Source organism: Choloepus didactylus, chromosome 20, assembly GCF_015220235.1.
Source record: "Choloepus didactylus isolate mChoDid1 chromosome 20, mChoDid1.pri, whole genome shotgun sequence".
NCBI classification, from domain to species: Eukaryota; Metazoa; Chordata; class Mammalia; order Pilosa; family Megalonychidae; genus Choloepus; species Choloepus didactylus.
Window position 1 is genome coordinate 27,153,123 of NC_051326.1, and position 26,685 is coordinate 27,179,807.

General features: G+C 37.8%; 2 protein-coding genes across 8 annotated transcripts in view; both read left to right on the top strand.

The window, feature by feature from the left end:
- PIWIL2 (piwi like RNA-mediated gene silencing 2) overlaps positions 1-26,685 on the top strand; it is a 186,434-nt gene that overhangs the window by 130,782 nt on the left and 28,967 nt on the right. For 3 of the 6 annotated variants that reach the window (XM_037813457.1, XM_037813458.1, XM_037813459.1), the window contains 3 exons: positions 17,222-17,475; positions 18,518-18,625; positions 19,194-19,350. In XM_037813457.1, the coding sequence (XP_037669385.1) occupies positions 17,222-17,475; positions 18,518-18,625; positions 19,194-19,350 (519 nt within the window). Of the gene's footprint in view, positions 1-17,221; positions 17,476-18,517; positions 18,626-19,193; positions 21,055-26,685 lie in introns of those variants that run through there. The other 3 variants (XM_037813455.1, XM_037813456.1, XM_037813454.1) reach the window with 2 other exon arrangements.
- SLC39A14 (solute carrier family 39 member 14) overlaps positions 19,241-26,685 on the top strand; it is a 50,547-nt gene continuing 43,102 nt past the window's right edge. For both annotated transcript variants that reach the window (XM_037813460.1, XM_037813461.1), the window contains exon 1: positions 19,241-19,366. In XM_037813460.1, coding sequence (XP_037669388.1) covers positions 19,307-19,366 — 60 coding nt within the window. In that variant the 5' untranslated portion in view covers positions 19,241-19,306. The remainder of the gene's footprint in view (positions 19,367-26,685) is intronic.

Genomic DNA, 26,685 nt, shown 5'->3' on the forward strand with positions numbered 1-26,685 from the left:
TAACAAACCCTTCACTGTTACCCTTTCCCTTTCCCTAAATATGTTCTACATACCTCATTTAAGGCTTCCCCCTGTGTTAAACCCCATTCCAAATTCACTTTGTCTTATCTTCAACCTTTGAAGTTCCCTTTGCTTTTGATATGTTTTTCAGAGCACTCTCCACATTCTTTCAGATTTATCTTTTTGAAACACAAATCTGATTACATTACCTCCTTATAAAGATTTCTGATATTCCCCAGTTACTTACAGCCTTGTTTCAACCCATGATCATGGAGTCTCTTTGTTTCAGTTTCCTGGGTGCCAAAGCAAATTCCATGCAATGGGTGGTTTAAACAGTGGGAATTTATTGGCTCATGGTTTGGGGGCAAGAGAAGTCCAAGTCAAGGCATCATCAAGGTGATGCTTTCTTCCCAAAGACTGGCATTTGGGGGCTGCCTGCAGTGATCTTTTGTCCTGGGTTCCTTTTTCTGGCCCTTCCCTTCTCTTCCGGCTGCTTTCTCTGTAGCTTTCTCTCTATCTGTCTGAATTTCATTCTGCTTATAAAAGAACCCAGTAATAGGATTAAGACCCATCCTGATTTAATTGGACTATACCTTAACTGAAGTATCCTCATCAAAAGGTCCTACTTACAAATGGGTTCACATTCACAGGAATGGTTTAAGTTTAAGAATATGTTTTAATGGGATCCATAGCCCCAAACCACCACAGTCCTTCCATTTACTTAGGTCCTCTTTGATTTCTTTTAGCAATGTTTTGTAGTTTTCCAGGTAAAAGTTCTTTATATCTTTGGATAAATTTATTTGTAGATTCATAGATATTTTATTTTTTTTTTTAGTTGCTATTATAAATGGAACTTGGAACTTTTTTCTCAATTTCCTCTTCAGATTTTTTATTACTAGTGTATTGAAACACTACTGATTTTTGTGTGTTCGTCTTGTACCCCACCACTTTGCTGAATTCATTTATTAGCTCTAGTAGCTTGGTTGTAGGTTTTCCATAAATGTGTGTGTGTGTGTGTGTGTGTGTGTGTGTGTATGATCAGGTCCTCTGTAAATAGGGAAATTTTTACTTTATCCTTTCCAATGTGGATGTGTTTTATTTCTTTTTCATGCTTAAAGGGTCTGGCTAGAATTTTTATAGCACAATATTGAACAAAAGTGGTGACAGTGGGCATCCTTGTCTTGTTCTTGAACTTCAGGGAAAGCTTTCGTTTTTTCATGAGTGTTTCATGTTAGCTGTGTATTTTTCATTTATGCTCTTTATCATGTTGAGGAAAGTTCCTTCCATTATGACTTTTCTAAATGTTTTTATCAATAAAGGGTGCTAGATTTTGTCAGATGCCTTTCTGTGTCCGTTGAGATGACCATGTGTTTTTTCCCCTTCATTATATTAATGTGATGTGTTACATTATTGGTTTTCTTATGTTGAACCATCCTTGTTTTCCTGGGATAAATCCCACTTGGTCATGTTGTATAGTTCTTAAAATATTTTGTTGAATTTTGTTTACTAGTATTTTATTCACAATTTTTGTATCTGTATGCATAAGGGATATTGGTCTACAATTTTCTCATGGTATCTTTATCTGGCTTTGGTATTAGGGTGATGTTAGCCTCATAGAATGGCTTAGGAAATATTCCTTCCTCTTCAATTTTATGGAAGAGTTTGAGCAGGATTTGTGTCAGTTCTTAATAAAGTATCTTAATATTCGTCAGTGAAGCCTTCAGGTCTGGGCCTTTTCTTTGTTGGGAAGCTTTTGTTTACTGATTCAACCCTTTACTTTTTATTGGTCTGCTGAGATCTTCTGTTTCTTGTACAGTCAGTGTAGGTAGGTTGTGTATTTCTAGGACTTCATTTCATCTAGATTATCTAATTTGCTGGCGTATAGTTGTATAATATCCTCTTATAATCCTCTTATTTAAGTGGGGTTGGCAGTAATGTTCCTGCCTTTCTTTTCTGATACTAGTTACTTGCATCCCTTATCTTTTAACCTTTGTCATCTAGCTATAGATTTGTCGATTTTATTGATGTTTTCAAAGAACCACCTTTTGTATTTGTTGATTCTCTCAATTATTTTTTATTCTTTATTCCATTTATGCCTGCTCGAATCTTTGTTACTGCCTTCTTCTATCTTTGGGTTTACTTTGCTCTTCTTTTTCCAGATCTTCTGTTGTAAGTTTAGGTCTCTGATTCAAGATCTTTCTTCTTCTTCTTTCTTTAATGTAAGTATTTTAGAGCTATAAATTTCTCTCTCAGCCCTGTCTTTGCTGCATTCCAAAAGTTTTTATATGTGGTGGTTTCATTTTCATTCACCTTAAGATGTTTCCTAATTTCCCTTGTGATTTCTTCTTTGACCCATTGGTTTGTTTAATAAGAAAATGATATTAAATTGCCACATATTTGTGATTTTTTTCATTTCTCCCAGTGTTACTGATTTCTAGATTCATTCCACTGTGGGCAGAGAAGTTAACTGATTTCAATATTTTTGTGTATGTTGAAACTTGTTTTATAACCTAAGCTTGTGGTCTATGCTGGAGAATGATCCATGGGCATTAGAGAAACAATATGTATTCTGTTGCTGTTGGGTGAGGTGTTCTATATATGTCTTATAGGTCTACTTGGTTTATAGTCTCAATGAAGTCTTCTGTTTCTGTTTTGATCTTGTATTTAGATGTTCTATCCATTATTGAATGCAGTATATTGAAGTCTCCTACTATTGTTATATAGCCATGTATTTCTTTCCTTCAAATCTGTCACTGTTTGCTTCATATATTTTTCAGCTTTGCAGTCAGGTTCATATGTCTTTATAGTTGTTAAATAGTCTTGTTATATTGACTCCTTTGTCAGTATATAGTAACCTTCTTTGCACCTCTTAGAAGTTTTTGACACAGTCTATTTTATCTGATATTAATATAGCTACCCCAGCTCTGTTTTGGTTACTGTTTACATGGTTTGTTTTTCTTCCATCCTTTCACTTTCAACCTTCTTGTGTCTTTGAATGTAAGGTGATTCTCTTGTAAACAGCATATAGTTGGATCATGGTTTTTTAAATCCGTTCTCTAATCTCTGCCTTTTTATTGGAGAGTTTATTTCATTTATATTTAAAGTAACTACTGATAATGCAGGAATGTTTTCTCTCATTTTACTATTTGGTCGTTTTAAGTCTTATACCTTTTTTGTCCCTCAATTCTACCATTAATTCCTACTTTCTTAGTTATTGGACTTTTTGTCAAATGCCTTGCTACTTCCTCCTGTATATATTTTTCAGATATTTTCTTTGTGGTTTCCACAGGGCTTAAATTAACATCCTGAATTTATAAAAGTCAGCTTTGATTTGATGCCAGCTTGATTTCATAGCATGCACATACACTGTTATTATACCCATCTGTTACCCAAATTTTTTTTGTACTTGTTACAGATTACATCTAAAGCATTGTATGTCGAAAGCCATGGATTCATCATTACTTTTTTGTGCCTTTATATTTTAGAACCCGTAAGAAATAGAAAGTGGAGTTACATACCAAAAAGTACAACGGTATTGGTATTTATAATTACCCAGATGGTTATCTTTACCAGAGGTCTTTATTCTTTATGCTGCTTCGATTCATTGTCTAGTGTCCTTTCCTTTCAATCTGAATAATCTTCTTTATCATTGCTTGTCTAGTGCTGATGAACTCCCTCTCCTTTTTTTTAATCTGGGAATATCTTAATCCCTCCCTTATTTTTGCAAGACAGTCTTGCCAGATATAAAATTCTTGGTTGGCAATTGTTTTCTTTCAGCATTTTTTTTTATCTTCATTTTATTGAGATATATTCACATACCACGCAGTCATACAAAACAGATCGTACATTCAGTTGTTCACAGTACCGTTACATAGTTGTACATTCATCACCTAAATCAATCCCTGACACCTTCATTAGCACACACACAAAAATAATAATAATAATAATTAAAGTGAAAAAGAGCAATTGAAGTAAAAAAAGAACACTGGGTACCTTTGTCTGTTTGTTTGTTTCCTTCCCCTATTTTTCTACTCATCCATCCATAAACTAGACAAAGTGGAGTGTGGTTCTTATGGTTTTCCCAATCCCATTGTCACCCCTCATAAGCTACATTTTTATACAACTGTCTTCGAGATTCATGGGTTCTGGGTTGTAGTTTGATAGTTTCAGGTATCCACCACCAGCTACCCCAATTCTTTAGAACCTAAAAAGGGTTGTCTAAATTGTGCGTAAGAGTGCCCACCAGAGTGACCTCTCGGCTCCTTTTGGAATCTCTCTGCTACTGAAGCTTATTTCATTTCCTTTCACATCCCCCTTTTGGTCAAGAAGATGTTCTCCGTCCCACGATGCCAGGTCTACATTCCTCCCCGGGAGTCATATTCCACGTTGCCAGGGAGATTCACTCCCCTGGGTGTCTGATCCCACGTAGGGGGGACGTAGGGGGGAGGGCAGTGATTTCACCTTTCAAGTTGGCTTAGGTAGAGAGAGGGCTACATCTGGGCAACAAAGAGGCATTCGGGTGGAGGCTCTTAGGCACAGTTATAGGGAGGCCTAGCCTCTCCTTTGCAGCAACCGTCTTCCCAAGGGTAAAACCTATGGTAGAGGGCTCAACCCATCGAACCACCAGTCCCCTATGTCTGTGGTCATGTTAGCAACCATTGAGGTGGGGTAGGCCAATACCCCTGCATTCTCAACAGGCTCCTCAAGGGGGCACTACATATTTTTTTCCTTGTTTTTTTTTTTAACTTTTTTTTTCTTTTTTAAATCAACTGCATGAAAAAAAAAAATTGAGCCCTCTACCATAAGTTTTACCCTTGAGAAGACGGTTGCTGCAAAGGAGAGGCTAGGCCTCCCTGTATTTGTGCCTAAGAGTCTCCTCCTGAATGCCTCTTTGTTGCTCAGATGTGGCCCTCTCTCTCTGGCTAAGCCAACTTGAAAGGTGAAATCACCGCCCTCCCCCCTACGTGGAATCAGACACCCAGGGAAGTGAATCTCCCTGGCAACGTGGAATATGACTCCCGGGGAGGAATGTAGACCCGGCATCGTGGGATGAAGAACATCTTCTTGACCAAAAGGGGGATGTGAAAGGAAATGAAATAAGCTTCAGTGGCAGAGAGATTCCAAAACGAGCCGAGAGATCACTCTGGTGGGCACTCTTACGCACACTTTAGACAACCTTTTTTAGGTTCTAAAGAATTGGGGTAGCTGGTGGTGGATACCTGAAACTATTAAACTACAACCCAGAACCCATGAATCTCGAAGACAGTTGTATAAAAATGTAGCTTATGAGGGGTGACAGTGGGATTGGGAATGCCATAAGGACCAAACTCCACTTTGTCTAGTTTATGGATGGATGTGTAGAAAAGTAGGGGAAGCAAACAAACAGACAAAGGTACCCAGTGTTCTTTTTTACTTCAATTGCTCTTTTTCACTCTAATTATTATTCTTGTTATTTTTGTGTGTGTGCTAATGAAGGTGTCAGGGATTGATTTAGGTGATGAATGTACAACTATGTAATGGTACTGTAAACAATCGAAAGTACAATTTGTTTTGTATGACTGCGTGGTATGTGAATATATCTCAATAAAATTATTATTAAAAAAAAAAAAAAAAAAAAAAAAGAAACACAAAAAACAAACATACAATAAAAGAACATTTCAAAGAGACCATAACAAGGGAATAAGAAAATGACAACTAACCTAAGATAACTGCTTTACTTCCAACCTGTTCCTACTATACCCCAAGAAAGTTACATAATATAGCAACATTTCTGTGAACTTGCTCCTACTATATCCATTAGAAATTAACAGACCATAGTCATTCCTGGGCATCCCCAGAACATTAAATAGCATATCTGTTCTTCTTGGATTACTGTTCCCCCTTCCTTAATTGCTCTATATTGCTAGTTCCCCTACATTCTACATTATAAACCATTTGTTTTACATTTTTTAAAGTTCACATTAGTGGTAGCATATAATATTTCTCTTTTTGTGCCTGGCTTATTTCGCTCAGCATTATGTCTTCAAGGTTCATCCATGTTGTCATATGTTTCACAAGGTCGTTCCTTCTTACTGCCGTGTAGTATTCCATCGTGTGTATATACCACATTTTATTTATCCACTCATCTGTTGAAGGACATTTGGGTTGTTTCCATCTCTTGGCAATTGTGAATAATGCTGCTATGAACATTGGCGTGCAGATATCTGTTCGTGTCACTGCTTTCCGATCTTCCGGGTATATACCGAGAAGTGTGATCGCTGGATCAAATGGTAACTCTATATCTAGTTTTCTAAGGAACTGCCAGACTGACTTCCAGAGTGGCTGAACCATTATACAGTCCCACCAACAATGAATAAGAGTTCCAATTTCTCCACATCCCCTCCAGCATTTGTAGTTTCCGGTTTGTTTAATGGCAGCCATTCTAACCGGTGTTAGATGGTATCTCATTGTGGTCTTAATTTGCATCTCTCTGATAGCTAGTGAAGCTGAACATTTTTTCATGTGTTTCTTGGCCATTTGTATTTCCTTTTCAGAGAACTGTCTTTTCATATCTTTTGCCCATTTTATAATTGGGCTGTCTGTACTATTGTCATTGAGTTGTAGGATTTCTTTATATATGCAAGATATCAGTCTTTTGTCAGATACATGGTTTCCAAAAATTTTTTCCCATTGAGTTGGCTGCCTCTTTACCTTTTTGAGAAATTCCTTTGAGGTGCAGAAACTTCTAAGCTTGAGGAGTTCCCATTTATCTATTTTTTCTTTTGTTGCTTGTGCTTTGGGTGTAAAGTCTAGGAAGTGGCCTCCTAATACAAGGTCTTGAAGATGTTTTCCTACATTATCTTCTTGGAGTTTTATGGTACTTTCTTTTATATTGAGATCTTTGGTCCATTTTGAGTTAATTTTTGTGTAGGGGGTGAGGTAGGGGTCCTCTTTCATTCTTTTGGATATGGATATCCAACTCTCCAAGCCTCATTTGTTGAAAAGACCATTATGACTCACTTCAGTGACTTTTGGGGCCTTATCAAAGAGCAGTCGGCCATAGATCTGAGGGTCTGTCTCCGAATTCTCAATTCGATTCCATTGATCTATATGTCTATCTTTGTGCCAGTACCATGCTGTTTTGGCAACTGTGGCTTTATAATAAGCTTCAAAGTCAGGGAGTGTAAGTCCTCCCACTTCGTTTTTCTTTTTTAGAGTGTCTTTAGCAATTCGAGGCATCTTCCCTTTCCAAATAAATTTGATAACTAGCTTTTCCAGGTCTGCAAAGTAGGTTGTTGGAATTTTGATTGGGATTGCATTGAATCTGTAGATGAGTTTGGGTAGAATTGACATCTTAATGACATTTAGCCTTCCTATCCATGAACATGGAATATTTTTCCATCTTTTAAGGTCCTCTTCTATTTCTTTTAGTAGAGTTACGTAGTTTTCTTTGTATAGGTCTTTTACATCTTTGGTTAAGTTTGTTCCTAGGTACTTGATTTTTTTAGTTGCTGTTGAAAACGGTATCTTTTTCTTGAGTGTCTCTTCAGTTTGTTCATTTCTAGCATATAGAAACATTACTGACTTATGTGCATTAATCTTGTATCCTGCTACTTTGCTAAATTTGTTTATTAGCTCTAGTAGCTGTATCGTCGATTTCTCAGGGTTTTCCAGGTATAAGATCATATCATCTGCAAACAATGACAGTTTTACTTTTTCTTTTCCAATTTGGATGCCTTTTATTTCTTTGTCTTGCCGGATTGCCCTGGCTAGCACTTCCAGCACAATGTTGAATAACAGTGGTGACAGCGGGCATCCTTGTCTTGTTCCTGATCTTAGAGGGAAGGCTTTCAGTCTCTCACCATTGAGTACTATGCTGGCTGTGGGTTTTTCATATATACTCTTTATCATAATGAGGAAGTTTCCTTCAATTCCTACCTTTTGAAATGTTTTTATCAAAAAGGGATGTTGGATTTTGTCAAATGCTTTTTCAGCATCTATTGAGATGATCAATTGATTTTTCCCTTTTGAATTTTTAATGTGTTGTAATACATTGATTGATTTTCTTATGTTGAACCATCCTTGCATGCCTGGAATGAACCCCACTTGGTCATGGTGTATGATTTTTTTTAATGTGTCTTTGGATTCGATTTGCAAGTATTTTGTTGAGGATTTTTGCATCTATATTCATTAGGGAGATTGGCCGGTAGTTTTCCTTTTTTGTAGCATCTTTGCCTGGTTTTGGTATTAGATTGATGTTAGCTTCATAAAATGAGTTAGGTAGTGTTCCATTTTCTTCAATGTTTTGAAAGAGTTTGAGTAAGATTGGTGTCAGTTCTTTCTGGAAAGTTTGGTAGAATTCCCCTGTGAAGCCATCTGGCCCTGGGCATTTATTTGTGGGAAGATTTTTGATGACTGATTGGATCTCTTTGCTTGTGATGGGTTGGTTGAGGTCTTCTATTTCTTCTCTGGTCAGTCTAGGTTGTTCATATGTTTCCAGGAAATTGTCCATTTCCTCTACATTATCCAGTTTGTTGCCATACAGTTGTTCATAGTATCCTCTTATAATTTTTTTAATTTCTTCAGGATCTGCAGTTATGTCACCTTTTTCATTCATTATTTTGTTGATATGGGTCTTCTCTCTTTTTGATTTTGTCAGTCTAGCTAGGGGCTTGTCAGTCTTGTTGATCTTCTCAAAGAACCAACTTTTGCTGATATTTATCCTCTCTATTGTTTTTTTGTTCTCTATGTCATTTATTTCTGCTTTAATCCTTGTTATTTCTTTTCTTCTACTTCGTTTAGGATTGGTTTGCTGTTCATTTTCTAGCTTCTTCAGTTGATCCATTAGTTCTTTGATTTTGGCTCTTTCTTCCTTTTTAATATATGTGGTTAGTGCTATAAATTTCCCCCTCAGCACTGCTTTCGCTGCATCCCATAGGTTTTGGTATGTTGTGTTCTCATTTTCATTCGTCTCTGTATATTTAGCAATTTCTCTTGCTATTTCTTCTTTAACCCCCTGATTGTTTAAGGGTGTGTTGTTTAATCTCCAGGTATTTGTGAATTTTCTAAGTCTCTGATGGTTATTGACTTCTAATTGTATTCCATTGTGGTCAGAGAATGTGCTTTGAATAATTTCAATCTTTTTAAATTTATTGAGGCTTGTTTTATGTCCCAGCATATGATCTATTCTGGAGAAAGTTCCGTGAGCACTAGAAAAGTATGTGTATCCTGGTGATTTGGGATGTAATGTTCTGTATATGTCTGTTAAATCTAATTCATTTATCAGATTGTTTAGGTTTTCAGTTTCCTTATTGGTCCTCTGTCTGGTTGATCTATCTATAGGAGAGAGTGATGTGTTGAAGTCTCCCACAATTATTGTGGAAACATCAGTTGCTTCCTTTAGTGTTGCCAGTGTTTCTGTCATGTATTTTGTGGCACCTTGATTGGGTGCATAGACATTTATGATTGTTATTTCTTCTTGTTGAATTGCCCCTTTTATTAGTATGTAGTGGCCTTCTTTGTGTCTCAAAACATCCCTGCATTTAAAGTCTATTTTATCTGAGATTAATATCGCTACACCTGCTTTCTTTTGGCTGTAGCTTGCATGAAATTTTTTTTCCATCCTTTCACTTTCAGTTTCTTTGTGTCCCTGTGTCTAAGATGAGTCTCTTGTATGCAACATATTGATGGTTCATTTTTTTTGATCCATTCTGCAAATCTGTATCTTTTAATTGGGGAGTTTAATCCATTTACATTCAACGTTATAACCGTGAAGGCATTTCTTGAATCAGCCATCTTATTCTTTGGTTTGTGTTTGTCATATATATTTTTCCCCTCTCTCTATTAATATCCTTTATTGTACCCATACCGAATCTCTTTAGTACTGAACCTTTCTCTAAGTCTCTCTGTCCTTTCTTTGTTTCTCTGTCTGTAGGGCTCCCTTGAGTATCTCCAGTAGGGCAGGTCTCTTGTTAGCAAATTCTCTCAGCATTTGTTTGTCTGTGAAAAATTTAAGCTCTCCCTCAGATTTGAAGGAGAGCTTTGCTGGATAAAGTATTCTTGGTTGGAAATTTTTCTCACTCAGAATTTTAAATATATCGTGCCACTGCCTTCTCACCTCCATGGTGGCTGCTGAGTAGTCACTACTTAGTCTTATGCTGTTTCCTTTGTATGTGGTGAATTGCTTTTCTCTTGCTGCTTTCAGAACTTGCTCCTTCTCTTCCGTGTTTGACAGTGTGATCAGAATATGTCTCGGAGTGGGTTTATTTGGATTTATTCTATTTGGAGTTCGCTGAGCATTTATGATTTGTGTATTTATGTTGTTTAGAAGATTTGGAAAGTTTTCCCCAACAATTTCTTTGAATACTCTTCCTAGACCTTTACCCTTTTCTTCCCCTTCTGGGACACCAATGAGTCTTATATTAGGATGTTTTATATAATCTATCATATCCCTGAGGTCCATTTCGATTTTTTCAATTTTTTTCCCCATTCTTTCTTTTATGCTTTCATTTTCCATTCTGTCATCTTCCAGGTCACTGATTCGTTGTTCAACTTCCTCTAGTCTTGTACTATGAGTGCCCAGAATCTTTTTAATTTGGTCAGCAGTTTCTTTAATTTCCATAAGATCATCCATTTTTTTATTTAGGCTTGCAATGTCTTCTTTATGCTCTTCTAGGGTCTTCTTGATATCCTTTGTATCCCGTACTATGGTCTCATTGTTCATCTTTAGTTCTTTGAGTAGCTGCTCTAGGTGCTGTGTCTCTTCTGATCTTTTGATTTGGGTGCTTGGGCTTGGGTTATCCATATCGTCTGGTTTTTTCATATGCTTTGTAATTTTCTGTTGTTTTTGGCCTCGTGGCATTTGCTGAACTTGATAGGGTTCTTTTAGGATTTGTAGACCAATTGAAGTCCTTATCTCTAATTTATCAGATCTACAGCTTCGTGGAGTACACTTTCTCTAACTAACCAGCAGGTGGCGTCCACGAGCCACCTGTTCTCCACAAGCCAGTTCTCCCCTGCTGTACCGTTGTGGTGAGTGGGGGAGTGAGTCTTGTGGGGTCCAATTGGTGTACCAAGCTTGCGTGTGTAGTTGGTGTTGCCCGCCCTGTATATGGGGCGTGTTTCTGGGCAGTCAGGGAGGGGGAGTGGCTCTAACAATCAAATCTCCCTGGTGATCCTGGAGTTTTAAAGCTGCTGCAATAGTCTAATCCTTCAGTTCAGTCCTGCCACAGTTTGTCTCTGCCACTGACCCACAAGTCCTTGGTATTGGTGTATGGCTCCTGAGACTTGCAAGTGGGTCCCTCTTCCAGGCCGTGCACCCCTGGTCCTCTGTTGAGGGATGACTGTGCTATGTCACAGGTGAGTGCCGTCCCCCCAGGGTGGTTCTGTACTGCTGAGCTGTGTAGGGAGGCTCCCAGTCTGCTGAAATGATGGCTGAATGGGGCTTTGTTAATTCACACTGCTCCACCTTCCCAGCTCTGGGACAATCAGCTGAGGTTGCAGGGAAGGCTAATGTCCACGCCCAGTTTTGTGGAGTGTGTCTGTTATTTGAAGCACTTCCGTCACACTGGGTTGTGTGGGGCAGCTCTGGGCTATGGGGCTGGCGATGGGCACGAGTGTTTCCTGTCCACTAGGATGATGGCTGTTAGCAGACACCCCCCTTTTCTTGGGAAGTTGTGGTGTTTAGTGAATTTTCTCAGCCACTGGATTATTGCCTTTTGTCTCAGAGCTCTCTTAGTTCTGCTCTTGTCTTGACCTGCCCAAATTGCAAGTCTTTGAAGCTTTCTGTATTGGGTTTCTTAGAGTAATTGTTTTAGAAAAAGAAAAAGGGATTAAAAAGAAAAAAAAAAAAAAGAAAAAGAAAAAAAAAGGGCCCTCCTCACAGATCTAATGGGTTATTGAAATGCTAAGAGACAAAGCAATTAGGGCCATTAAGGAAAGGTCCACAGGGCAGAGAGATCAGCTTTTCTTCGGGATTTGCATATGAGCCTGAGGGCCTGAGCTCTGCCCTTCCCCTTTCTATGTTCACCAGAACTCCAAAAATCCTCCGCTTTTATTTTGGAGTTTTTCGTGCTGTTTTTTTCTATGTCTGTCTCCTCTCTGCTGGGCTGGCTGCTCTCAGATTCTCTGGTGTCTGGTCTCAGTCTATCTATAGTTGGAGTTTGGATCAGTAGAATGAGTTTCCGATAAGGGCTGCCACTGCAGTTCTCCCTTCTCCTTCCCGGAGCTGACAGCCCCTCCTCCCACGGGACTGTGCCTGGCAGGGAGGGGCGCGGGTCCCCTGGCTGCAGGAACTTACAGATTTCGCTGATCTCAGCAGTTCCACATTTTCATGAGTGTTGTATGAAGTATGCCCAAAGTCAGATTGCTCTGTGGTGTCCAGTCCACGCAGTTCCTGGCTTTCTACCTACTTTCTTGGAGGAGTAACTAAAACATACAGCTCACCAGTCCGCCATCTTGCCCCAGTACCAACCTCTTTCAGCATTTTAAATATTTTGTCCCATTGCCTTCTTGCCTCCATGGTTTCTGATGAGAAATAGGAAATTAATGTGGTTGGGGCTGCCTTGTTAATATAAGCTGTTTTTCTATTACAGTTTTCAGAATTTTCTCCTTGTTCTTGACATTTGACAGTTTGACTACTTTGTGTCTAGGCTTTGTTTTCTTCACAACTTTCCTTTTGGGGGCTTGCTGGTCTTCCTGTATGTGCAAATTCATGTCTTTCCTTTAATTTGGGAAGCTTTCTGCATCATTTTTTTGAAATTTTCTTCTGCCCCTTTCTTTCTTTTTTCTCCTTTTGTGCCTTCCATAATGTATATGTTGTTATGCTTGACGGTGTCCCACAGGTGTCTTAGGCTCTGTTTTTTGGCTTAGCCTGAATCGTTTCAGTTGTCTTAACTCAAGTCATTGATTCTTTCTTCTAATAGCTCTGATCTGCTTTTGAAACCCTCTAGGGAATTTTTAATTTCAATTATTTTAGTTTTCAACTCCAGTATTTCTGTTTGGTACATTTTTTTTTCTAACCCAATTCATATAAATAATGTAAAGGCTTAAAATGAAAGACAGTAGTTCTCTGCCTTACCCCTCCCACCAAGCCCTGTTTCCCAGAGTGTTCGGTTCATTTTTAAAATTTCTATCTCTTTATTGATATTTTCATATTCTTCATTTGTTTCCCTGATGTCTTTAAGTTCTTTCTCTGTATTTTCCTTTATCTTCTTGAGCATGTTGAATATGTATATTTTTAAATCTTTGTCCAGTATGTCCAACATTTCTTCTTCTTCATTGATGGTTTCTGAATCTTTATCTTATTCCTTTGGATAGACCATCATTTCCTGTTTCTTTGTCTTGTAATCTTTTGTTGCACACTGTGCATTTTAATTGTTTAAAGTGTTAACTCTGGGATTGAGTACCTGAGCTGTCTGTTCCTTAAGCTTATATCTAACTAGTGATATGACAGAGAGTCCCTTGATAGCCAGGAGCTAACCAAAACAAAGAAACCAATGCAATAAACACTTTTCACAGTCTTTGCATATTGGCTCTGCATTGGCTGGTGTTCTCCTTGAGTTTGACCTTCCTATTAAAAAATCAGCCCAAGGCAAATGTGAAGTTCTGGGTCCTCTCCATCTTTTTTGATCCTCTGTCTTGTCCTTGGCTTGTGTTTGCTTGTGGCCTTAGAATTCCCCCGTTTACAGGAATTTGAATGCCTCCTCTATTCCCTATGAAGTAGACTTTCCTACCTTTCAGGGTGCTCTGTTGTTCAACTTAAAGTAAGTAATTATTTGCCTGAGTCCGCTTTGACTTAATTGTTTCTTAACACCGCTTTAACTTTCCGCAAGCTGCTTTTGCCTACAGGACAAGTTCTTGGGATAGTGGGCTAAAAAGGAAATTTCTGGTTCATTTGTCCAGGATGCCACCTGATAGCTTCTAGTTTCAGTTACACATTTTCACGACATCATTTCTCCCTCCAGGAGAAATACCTTATACTTCTCTATTCCTGTAGCATTTTCCTTGTACCTTTATTATGTTCTTTATAATATATCGAGGGTATTTGCTTTATGTGTCTGTCTCCACAGCTCTTATTTGCGCTTCATGAAGATTTGGATGGCATCATAATATTTTTTAAATTTTCTGCTACTACCACAATGAATCGTATCTATTGGGCACTAAGTATTCGTTCTATGAGTGAATGGGTCCACATGTAAAAGAACATCTCAGACATTCAGCACCTATTTATTGCCTACTTGACCCTTGACACTGTACTTAGCGATAGGGATATTAAGATGAATAAGCACAGTCCCTGCTTTCCAGGAACTAATTACTTTATTGTTTCATGTATCTAACCTCATTCTGAAGTGGTTTTATATATATATATATATATATATATATATATACATTTTTCAGTTATGTTTAATTTTGTGGTTTGTCTCTTACCCTGTTCTCTTTTCAGATCATAGTCTTTTCATTTATGAAATGTGGATAATGGACTAGTAGATGACCCAGAAAATTTAACATAGTTAATTTGTTATTACATTTTTAAGCTCCCCAGTAACAGGAACCATGCCTTTCACTTCTGCTGTAAGCTTACATAGGGCTGAGTGTAGGACCTCAGTTTGTGATTCGTTATGAAATGTTAGAGGTGACGTCAGTGATTATAGGAATTTGATTCCAGTATTCACTCTGTTGATTTCATTATGTCACTTCTCTGTGCTTTAGAATATCTGTGTATCCTTGATATAGTTGGATCATAACTTTTTTTAACAGTAGTAGCCAGCATTTATTGAGAGATTCTGTGTTCTAGGCTCTGCGTGAAACAATTTACATGGGTTACCTCATTTACATAACCGAATACACAGGCCTGTGAAGTATGTCCTGTCATCATCATCATTATTATTATTGATTAGAGAAGTTGTAGGTTTACAGAAAAATCATGTAAAAAAATACAGCATTCCCATATACCCCCCTATTGTTGACATGTTGTATTAGTGTGGTACCTTTGTTATAATTGATGAAAGGACATTAAAATAGTACTATTAACTACAGTCCATAGTTTACATTAGGTGTATCTTTTCCCATACCCCACCCTATTATTAAGACCTTGTATTAGTGTCATACATTTGTTATAGTTCATGAAAGAACATTCTTATACTTGTTCTGTTAACCACAGTCCATCGTCCGCAATAGGGTTCACTGTGTTACGCAGTCCCATTTTTATCTTTCATTCTAGTAACATACACGACCCCAAACTTCCCCATTCAACCACATTCACATACATAATTCAGTGCTGTTAATTATACTCACAATAATGTGTGCCACAACTTTTGTATACATTTTGTGTATATATAGTATATTCCTCCTAACAACTCAGGAGAAGGTAGAATGGTCATTTATCTCCATTTTCAACTGAGAAAACTGAATCTTCAGGGTTGTAATTCAACAACAAAGATTTCAGTCCCGGTTCTCTTTATTCCAAATCCAGTGTATATTCTCTTTGTTTCCTCAACTGTAAAATAAGGGTTTCTTTGAGATCTAAGCTTCTGTTATGTGCCTTTTATTACAGTTTTTCGTTTAGGGTTTTTATGGGGAAGGACAGAAATGTGCTAAATTATGCAAAATGGGAATTAATTGGCAAGATCATGGAGAGGCTCAGAGAATTGATGAGAAGGCTGGAGATCCAAGCTGGGAAATGGGCATAAGCCAGTGTTGCTCCTGGAGTTTCATTAGCAAGAACTTCAAGAGGCACCAGTACTAGAGGGAGGAAACTTCACCTTTTTTTTAGTCTTTGCTCAAAGTTCAGAATGAAGGAAGAGCATTCTTTTCCCTTGGCTTGAGTCATCTATATGTCCTTTGGTTAGAGCAGTGGATCTCAACTGGGGGCAGTTTTGCCTTCTCAGTGGGCAATGTGTATAGACATTTTTGTTTATGTCTGGGAGGGTAGGGATTGCTGCTGGCATCTAGTGGGTAGGGAGACCATGGGTGGTGCTAAATATTTACAATGTACAAGATAGTCCCCAACGATAAAGAATTATTGGGCCCAACATGTCAATATTACTGAGCTTGAGCCCCCTAGGTTAGAGGAAGGCGGGGTATCTTGATTACCAGTCCATGAGACTGTATCCTATTAAAGGAGGATGGAAATTAGAGAGCAGTTTACCAAAAAAAGTGGAATTACATGTTATGCCCCCTTTCAAAACGAAATGTGTACTAAAACAGGGACAGTAATTCCCATCTTGGAATGTGAAGATGAATTGCATGATTGTGAATGTTATACTTGAAGTATCTTAGTAAAAAGGGGCATTTTATAAAATCTTCGAAATAATGAACTTAAGCTCCATAAAGATTCTAAGTGATTATTTACTTTAAAAAAGAATCATTTGAAATGAAGCTTACATTTTCATGTAGAATGACTTACAAAGTATGTGTAGCATGTATCTATTTAATTCGGTGATAATTTAGGTTTTGAGGGGAATTGTAAACAAAAAACTAGAGTGAACCACACTCAGCTAGAATCAAAATTGGCACTTCTTATTAACTATGAACTAAACCAGAACACTTTTAAGGGAATCTCTAGTTTAAAATAGAACTGAACTTATTTTCTTGAACTAATGAACATGGACACAACTCGAACATGATTATAGTCTCTAAATAGGGAGAGAATTATTCTTCAAACCAATTTAAGCCGGCATTTAATTTGATTTGGATCTTGGGAAAACTTACCATGGCTATTTAAAAGTGGTCCTCACTGTACCAGATTGTAAGATAATATTTATTAAAAGACCCTTTACTTGTCAGCAACTTTCTATGTTACTGGTATATAAAAATCTGAGAATGGTGAATCTGTGGCGTAAGTGGTCATGTGTTAGAATTTCTCTATAGATCATCTTGTTCTTTGCCTACACAATAATTAGTGTTAAACCTAATTGGAAGGGAGATTGATTCAGCTTATAATTTCCCTACCATTGCTTTTAACTTTGTTCATACTGTTTGAGGATAAGCCATATGTATATGACTCGTAATTTGCTTATTTTGCTTTTATATTAATACCTTTGCTGTGCCAGGCCTTTTTTTACTAGTCTGAGGAAGTCTATAAATGATGAGACATTTTAACCCCCTGCTCTTCAGACATGCCCAACTGTCTAAGAAATCTAGTGCCTTGTCTCTAGTTTGTGCTCTTTGTGTGAGCCTCTCATTGACTGTGGTCCTCAGCCCTTATGTCACATGATGTACCTCACCAAGGGTGTTTTTTCAGGTGAACCACTGTCTACCACAGAAGTTAGTGGTGTACCGTGATGGAGTATCTGATGGCCAACTAAAGACAGTTGCCAACTATGAGATTCCTCAGCTACAGAAGTGTTTTGAAGCTTTCGAGAATTACCATCCCAAGATGGTGGTATTTGTAGTTCAGAAAAAAATCAGCACCAATCTGTACCTGGCTGCCACCGAGCACTTTGTGACTCCCTCTCCTGGGACTGTGGTAGATCATACAATAACAAGTTGTGAGTGGTAAGTGGGAAAAAACATGATATTTGAGGAAGAATTGGTTGGAGAAGTTACTTTTCCCCAGCTATTGGGGTGGGGTGGTTGCCTGGAGATGTGTGATATAAGAAACTTCAGAAATTATACTGCTAAAAAACTGTTCAAAAAAAAAAAGACACACACCAAAACTTTCTCTTAAGTATAAAATTTTGAACATACATTCTTTTCCTAAGATAACGGGTGCTTAACCTTCTACAAACAGGTAAGGTGGTATCTAGCATCTTTTTTTTTTTTTTTTTTTTTTCAAATAACTACATCTTTTAATGCAGGAAAACAGTTATCAGATTAAGAGACCATAGGAGAGAAGTCAGGTAATGTTTCTGGAAGACAGTTATGAACTACAAAAAGGGGGTGAAATAATCATGCGGCAATCATTGTAAAAATACGGTATATTATATACATATTTACACCATCAGTCTTCAACTCTGAAATCATATTTACGTGTTTGTTACCATCCTGGTTAGCAAACAGTTTTTCTTTAAAAGCTCCAGCCTGTTGGCAAATGAAAATTATGGGTGAATTCATGGTCCCATGAGGTTCTTAGGCTAACTCTTCTAAAGGAGGGTTCCAGCTTCTATTTTGTCCACAGATTTTGATTTTTAAACAGTATTAATTTTTCTTTTATCAAAGGAAAATCTCAAGGGATAAGGAGAAAAAGTGCGGGGTGGTGGAGAGGGGGGTGGACAAAACACTACCACACTGTATTACTTATTTTACAAACACCAAGGGCTGCAGCCCTCTGCTTCAAGGAAAACACTGGTGGCTGAAGAAAAACATCTCACTAATGTTTGTTTAAAACAAAACAAAACAAAAAACCAAACCGACTGATCACAGTAGCACCATTCTTAATGAGCCTGTGGAGCAGGAGATCTGAGTTCTAATTTTGGTTTGGCCACCATGTTTCCTTAAGATCCAGTCACTGACCCTCCCTAAGGCTTAGGTGAAGGAGCTAGAATGTTAAGATCCCTTCCAGCAGACCATCTCACTGATTTGTCCTTTTTCCTTCTAGGGTGGATTTTTACCTTCTTGCCCATCATGTACGGCAGGGCTGTGGCATTCCTACGCATTATGTCTGTGTTCTCAACACTGCAAACCTGAGCCCTGATCATATGCAGAGGTGATCCCATCACTAACTTACTCTTTCTCACTATTAAATAATTCTGGCCAGCTAGCTAAGGTGGAGTTACTGCCATCCCAGGAATATTTACCCTTGAGTTTTTTCATGTGCTTGACATTAATGACATCTTTTGAGCAGCATTTGTTAATCCTAGTTATACACTAAAATTACTTGAAGATCTTGTTTGAAAAATACTGATGTCCAGGCTTTATTCTGATTTATAATCAGGCTTGAGGGTTGCCCAGGCAGTCATTGATTATGACATAACAGCCAGATTTGAGAACCATTGTCTTTCAGTTTGATTACAGAACTACTCTCCTGGGGTACTTCACACCCTGCAGCTGCTTTTGAGGCAAGATATTTTTCTCCTTATGTTGTTTGCCTTATAAATAGTGGAAAATAAAAGTAATTTCACTTAAAAACAATGATTTCCAAAAGCTGCATCAGGTACTCTTCAGTTCCCCAGTAAGCTGGAAAGTATGCTATGTAATATACCCAGGAGTACATAATGGCACCCCAATTTGAAGTGGGAAAGTGTTAAGGATCATATTTTCTTCTTGACCTGCAGGTTGACTTTCAAACTGTGCCACATGTACTGGAACTGGCCTGGTACCATCAGAGTTCCAGCTCCTTGCAAGTATGCCCACAAGCTAGCTTTCCTATCAGGACAAATCTTGCACCATGAACCAGCCATCCAGCTGTGCGAGAACCTATTCTTCCTATGACTGGACAGCCTGGATGGTAGGCTGGTTAGGAGAAATTAGACTTCTGAACTCAGCTGTGACTTGCAGGATCAACAGAGATTGAAGTGGGATTTCTGTGTTGGTGTTTTTTCCCTTTCTCCAATCCAGTAGAAATAAGATACTTTTCTTTTTCTCTCTTTTAAACCTGATATCAAGAAGGAAGTCCCATTCTGAGGATCAGCTGGGCATTGCCTTGTTCCTTTGTAGAGCAAATGGAGGTGGTATTGTTATTGCATCGATGGTGTGGCTGAATGTGGGGAAAACTTTAAGAGCCTCCAATCCAAAATAAGTGTAGAAACCTGTAGAACAGTTACACCTGTAAGCCATGCTTACTAAGCTGTTCCCATTTCTGGTACCAGAGGTGTTAATGAAGTCATCACAAGTTTCTTAATGTAAAGAGATAACTTTATTTGGGCAACTGGGAAAGGTAACAGAAAGACCTGTGAAGCAAAGTTTTTCAAATAGATACTGGTGGTGGTGGCAGGTGTGAAAACTGTTGTCACACCAGTTTATGGCAGTCAGGCCCTTGCTAACTTAATCTTCCAAAAGGATTGAGTTTATGACACCTGTGACTTGAGGTAGATTTGGAAGTAGGCTGTTAGTCATTCCACAGCCTCATGAAAAATCCCGGAGTTTTTTTCTTTATATTTAGTTACTTAACAGTGTGCCACGTTGATTTCCACACATACACGCACCCCTACCTCTTTGCTCTTCATTGTTGATCTTGGGAAATTTCCATTTTTAAACTAAGAACCAGAACAAGTGGAAAAAATTCAATAGCTAGGAAGGTTCGGGATGAGGTGTTTTTATTCAGTCTTTCTCCTAGGTGCTGTGTAATCTTCATTTCTGTTTGTTTATGTTTGTAAGTTGAAATACTCATTTTCTTTGCACAATAACCTCTTTCTGGCCATTGGCTCACTTTGCTAGGAATATTTCTGAATCCAAATCAAGATTTCCAGAGGTTGGCTTTGGAAAACATAACACTTCTACCAAAGTCCAGATGTTACAGTTTAGAAAGTTGTCACTGCACTTCTGGGTTTCAGTGTTTTGGGGAAGCACTGTTTTTTTAATGTGGTCTTTTTGCACTGCTTTTAAATCTTCTTCCAGTCCCTTCAGACTTGATTCTATCTCATCTGCTTTATTGGGTTTTAAAAGTCAGTTTTATTTAACGTTTTCACGTTTTTATTTATTTATTTATTTTGGCCTGATGGTAGGGAGGGGATAAAGAGAAACTTCCATTTTATATGAAAGTGTGTGAGAAGAAAAACTTGAACTTAAAACTCCTTAGAAAAAAATAAGCAAGAAAGTTTTTGGTTGTTGCAGAATCCAGCAGAGGCTGAGGAAGTATGAGCAATATTGTTCCTCAAGTACACTTCTGTGTTTATATGGAGTGCAGGCCATAGGGTAAGGCTCAGACCTGGGATTTAAAAACGGAATCAAACAATTTGAATCCTTGTCTCTGACTTAGATCAGTTTTCTGATTCTCTTTGGAAGCATTTTGAATTTCTCTTTTGGAGTTGGATTTCCTAATAATCTTTTCCCCATATAATCAGAAAAGGCAAATACTTGAATAGAATACAAACCTTTCTTCACGTTTTATTCTTGGTTTTCTTGCCTTTTTTTTTCAGTTTTTAATGCCAAATGATTGGACCATGGGGTGGGAAATAAAACCAAATTTGTATAAAATGTGTAGTTGTGTTATTATACTGGTAAAATACTTTTCCTTCAGAGAGCTGCAACACTTGCTAGAATTATTCATTCATTATTCTGCAAGTGAGGTGAAGCTCCAGTATTAGTAATCAGGTAATTCATGGTGAGTTGGGTAATGCAACTTCTTGGAAAAGACACTAGCAGTGTCACTTCTGGGACAAATGAGGTGCTTGTAGTTTGTTTGTGTTTGTTTTGTTTTTAAAATCTCTTTGCCAATCAGACCATCATTTCTGTTAGCGTAACTAAAGAGCCATTCTCCAAATGTAGCCTTCTATTTTCCTTTTTTTTTAAAAAAATGCTTGCCCATCTTTAAATGTACTTTTTGCTGTCTATACCCTTAAAAATACCTTTCCAAAGCACCCTGGCTGCTTGCTTTACCAATACATTCTTCTAGAACACTACATTTTCCTTTTTATTTATTTAGAAACTCCATTCTTAAATGATGCTTTTTTACTCCTAGAACTCATTCTAGGAATAAAGAACCTAATTTCTTTACAGTGTTAAAGAGCCCATTTTACTTGGGCAGTATTTGGTTGAGTGGTGTGAAAAATGAAGGAGTCTTAGAACTGAAGAGCTATTTATATTAGAAAACCTTAAAATTTTGTCCTGAAATTAATTTCTGTGATTTGGGATTATTAGAAAAGACCCTATTTTTCCTTTTCTGGCTCTATGCCTAGCTTTATCTGAGCTTCTGAGTAGCTTTTCCTGGAGAACTCAAAGCCAGAGTAGTAGTAGTTGATGCTAAGACAGCTCTCAGGGTTATGAACAAAATATAGACGGGGAACTGGGGATTTTCATTCCAGATAAAGATAGGAGATGTAGCCTCAGACCCTGTGAGGTGCAGAGGTGCTAGAGTTAAGTCTCCTTGACAAAGACACCTGGAACCTGAAAGGGGACTAGAAAATTCCTGCCAACCATGCTATGGGACAGCAAGGATGCCTGCTCTTTGACCCAGGGATATGGATAGGGGTAAATAGGCATCTATGAGAAATCCCCAATCCTGGGTCACTTGCAGGTGTGAAGAACTTGAATTTATATTATCAGCATGCTGAAGGAACACAAATTGAAAAACTAATGTAAAGTTTGGCTCAGACTGCCAAAAGCTCCAGAGCCCTACAGAAACAAATGCAAAGTCAACTGGATTGCAACCTGGTGAGGTATAGATGGGAACTATGGAGTTAAAGAGAGAGGGAGAAAACAATGAGAAGGTCCAACATTTGCCTAAGAGAAGTTCCAGCAGGTTAAAATAAAAAGAGTGGGTGAGAGACAATATTGGAAGATAAAAAGACTGGGGCTTTTCCAGAATTAAAGACAGATATGAATCCTCTAACTGAGGAAACCCTTTAAGAATGAAGATACACAAACTTCTCCTAGATATACTGTAGTAAAACTACAGTGCATCAAAAAGAGAATCTTAAAAGCAACCAAGGTTAAAAAGTGTTAAAATAACATATATCATGTTATATATATAACCACAGTTTAGAAAACACACGAAGATGATACTTACAAAGAAAGATAGTCAAACTAGCAGCAAATTTGTTAACCACAATAGATATCGTAAGACAAACAAATAATAACTTTAAAATGTCAAAGGAAAATATCATCTTGGAATTCTCTTCCCAGCTAAACATTCTTTCAAAGGTGAGGACAAAAGGAATATTTTAAAAATAAAGATTAGAAAAGTTATTCATGAAATGTAGAACGGAAAAACAATAGAAAGAATAAAACCTAAAAGTTGATTCTTTAAAAAGCTTAACAAAATGGCAAACCTTTAGTTAGACTGACCAAGAAAAAAAACTCAGATTACTAGGATCAGAAATGAAAGTGGGAACATTACTGACCTTACAGAGATAAAAAAGGATTGTAAGGGAATACCATGAAAAACTGTACACCAACAAATTAGATAACTTAGATGAAATGGTCAAATTTCTAGAAACACAAACTACTAAAACTGACTCAAGAAGAAATAGAAAAACCGAAGAGAACTATAACAACAAAAGAAATTGATGTAGGAATCAAAAAACTACCCACAAAGAAAATTCCAGGCCCAAATGGCTTCACTGGTGAATTATACAGAGTGCTTAGAGAAGAAATAATATCAATTCTTTACAAACTTCCAAAGGATAGAGGGAGGAACACTTCCCAACTCATTCTACGAGGCCAGTAATACCCTGATATCAAAATCATAAAAAGATGTCACATGAAAATTATAGAACAGTATCTCTCATGACTACAGATGCAAAAATCCTCAATCAGTTACCAGGAAACTGAATCCTGGAGCATATTAAAAGGATTATACACCTCCTGACCAAGTGGGATTTATCCCAGTAATGCAAGGTTGGTTAACCTTGTATTCTCGAAAATCATATTAATGTCATGCACCATATCAGTAGAATAAAGGACAAAACTGATATTTCAAAGATATACAAATATTTAAAGAGATGTAATGTTTAAAGAAAAACTTAAGATACACTTTTCAGAAAGAAGGAAATTGGTAAACATTGGTAAATAAGTAAAATGTGGGAAAATAATTTTTCTCCCCTTTTATAATCCCCCCCCCTTTATATTTTAAAGGAATGATTTTGTTCTATTGGATCTCTGAAAAGTGGAAAAAGAAATACAATGACTTTTCTGTCAAAATTTCCAGGTCAAAGCTGGAAATTTTCTTAACCAAAAAATACTACCAGCAATGTTGAAGGAAGGTGATGGGTGCCTCTGGCATGACTGTACGCAGAGTAGAGATTAAAAAATGTGTGTGTGTGTGTACAGGAAAGATTATAGTAAAGGGGATTGGTTAAAAAAAAAATTGTGGAGTAACTACTAAATGCTTTGATGCCTGTTCCTGCTGTAAATTAATTGCTACTGATCCAAGTGTGTTTTTTATTTCCTCCAGTTGTCCTTTTTGTCTTCTGAAAGCATTAGATAACAGAATAATTAACAGTTGGAGGCTTCTAAAGGCTTTTTAACTCTTTTTGGTTGTTTGATAGAGTGTAGGGTGCAACATGAGCCCTCTGGCATGAGTTTGAGTAGAACAGGAACTTTACCATCCCTCTGATTCTCTTAACCCAGTTAAGCCATGGCAAAACTTAGAAAACTATTTTTTTTTTTCCCTTAAAAGTATTATAGAAACTTGGTCATTGATCTCCTGACAGGCTGTAAGAAAAGCCATAGTCTCCTCAGTCAAAAAGAGGAGAAAAGGGATCTTTGATCAAGTTGTTTACTTTGTCAATACAAATGCTGGTGGGGGCTTTGATTTTCTGAGTCCTTAGTCCTAACCTATACACAGGGTTGCATTCTGATTTCTCTGGCTTCTTTCCCAAGGCTGTTCCATTCACCTCAGGTACGGGAAATCTTTCTACATGTCTTTTGGCAGGTAGCTGTGGTATCTTGTCAGAGGGGAAACAGAGCAACTAAAAGGTCCTATTTTTGTTCTTAGTTCCCTTAAATATTACCCAACATCAAACTTTTAACAAGCTGGCCTGATAATTCATTCAACAAATGTTTATTAAGAACTTGTTATATGCAGAATATTGTTTTAGGGGATCCAGGGTAGTCTCTTGTAAAAAGACAAATTGAAGAGTTAAGGTTAGAGAAGAATTCATTTCAAGAGGAAAATATGGAAAGTACCATAAACCCTGTAAGATGTTTTAAGTATATGGATCATAATCCAATAATGGTCATGAAATCAATTTAGTGGTTACTACTTTTTAAAAAATTGAAGTAGAAAATAAAATATCAGTGCATTGCATACAGTAATGAAATATTGTGAAATTTTCATAATTTATTGAAGTTGCAGTGTAAAATACATTTTAATGTGGGTTATAGCTTAAAAACTTTGAAGCATAGATCAATTATGCTTCAGAATAATCACTATGCTTTCTGAAGGGAGGTGGCTCTGAAGAGTTAGAATTTTGACAGGTGGAAATGGGGTAATAAGAGAAACAAAGGGCATTTTAAGTGAAGAGAAGAAATAGAATTGGGACCCCAAACCTGGCAGGAGGCATGAGAGACTGAGTGCTACTCAGTCATGGTGTACTTAAACGATTTTGTGTGGGGTGGACATTGAGAGTTTAGGACCTTTTGATTTTGAGCTTTGTTAATAATTAATTGTATTCCCCTAGTGGGTTACTGATAGCTTATCAGCTTTGGTTGCCCATGTGGACTTTGGCAGCTCTAACCTCAGTCTGATTGCAAACAAGTGAGAACGCTGTGATAGGCCCTGTGGTGGGGTGTCTTGGTCTGCCTCCCTTACCCTCTCTGCACTTTGAGCAGTCTCTTTGATGAGTGCCTTATTCCCCTGTATGTAGTAGTTGACACCTTGCCTGGAAAAGCCATGAGATTGCTTTTGCACCTCCGTATTATGCAGAGATTAACACCCCTGTGTAATACGTATTTATGGGTTTCATGCTTTGCAGAGCTTTGTGTGCTTGAAACATGCTTGTTTTACTTAATCTCCAGGTGGGTTTTCTCATTCCCTTTCCAGTACTTCAAGGAAAGGAGTCCTTCTCTAGTATTACTGACAGCTCCATTGGAGGTGGGATTGAGCATCCCAGATGGATGACATGATATGTGAAAAATAACTGTGAGTTCAACCAACAAAGACAAATATATTAAGGGTTATTATAAAAATAAAGGGGGTCTGAGGGAAATTTTGCAAGAGAGATCATTACTTTGAAATCACTTGGAAAATAAATGAGAGGACTATCGCTCCCACCCCTTACCCAACTGAAGCACTGTAATTACAGGGTGAGAATAATTGGATTTTAGAAAACGCAGGGCCCAGCTAGAGTGGCATGCACAATCTGGCCTACTCTGGCTTTGCTTCAGTGCTTTCTCTCTCTTCGTCTCCATCCAGCTCCTAAGAACAACTGCCATTGAGCATCAGATTGTTTTGCTACCAGCTCCAGCTGTCTGCTTTTCTTTCCTCATCGGCACTGTCATCATGGGGGTTCCTTTCCCCTAGGCTATATAGAATGGGTCCCCCTTTCCCTATAAAAATTCAGAGACACTTAGTCCCAGCTGTGCATCAGTCATTGTGCTAGGAACAGGGCCTGGGTATTAATTGGCTGAAGTCCCCTAGGCCCAGGTGGCTGTTGGCATGCTGTAGAGGAAATAATCCTGATGTCCAGCAGAATAGAACAATGGGAATTTAATGGGTGGTTTATTTTCTTGAAAAATTTGCATTTCTGAGACCTGATATCCATCTTAATAGGTCTATCCCACACTGGAAATGACTCCTAGGGCTCTCCTCACACAAAATGCCATATTAACATTTCTCCCAGCTTTGTGTTAAGAGAAGGCTCCTCAGCCTCATCATTTTGGGGAAATGGTGCTAGATATTCACTACAGTGAATATAATGTAATTTATTTGGAACATGAACAAGAAATTTTTTTCTTTTGACTGGTGGTAATATGCAGAAGAAACGTCTGTGAGGACGTCTCCTTCTAGGGTACATTTCGGAATTGAGGGAAGAGAGAAGCTGTTTAGAAAAATCATAAATGGTAAAGAGATACACACAAATCAGATGAGTAGCAGTCTTACTCCTAATAGTGTGGGAATGGAGGCCAGTTTATGAGAGCTTTCGGCGTTAAGGGGGATAAGGTCTA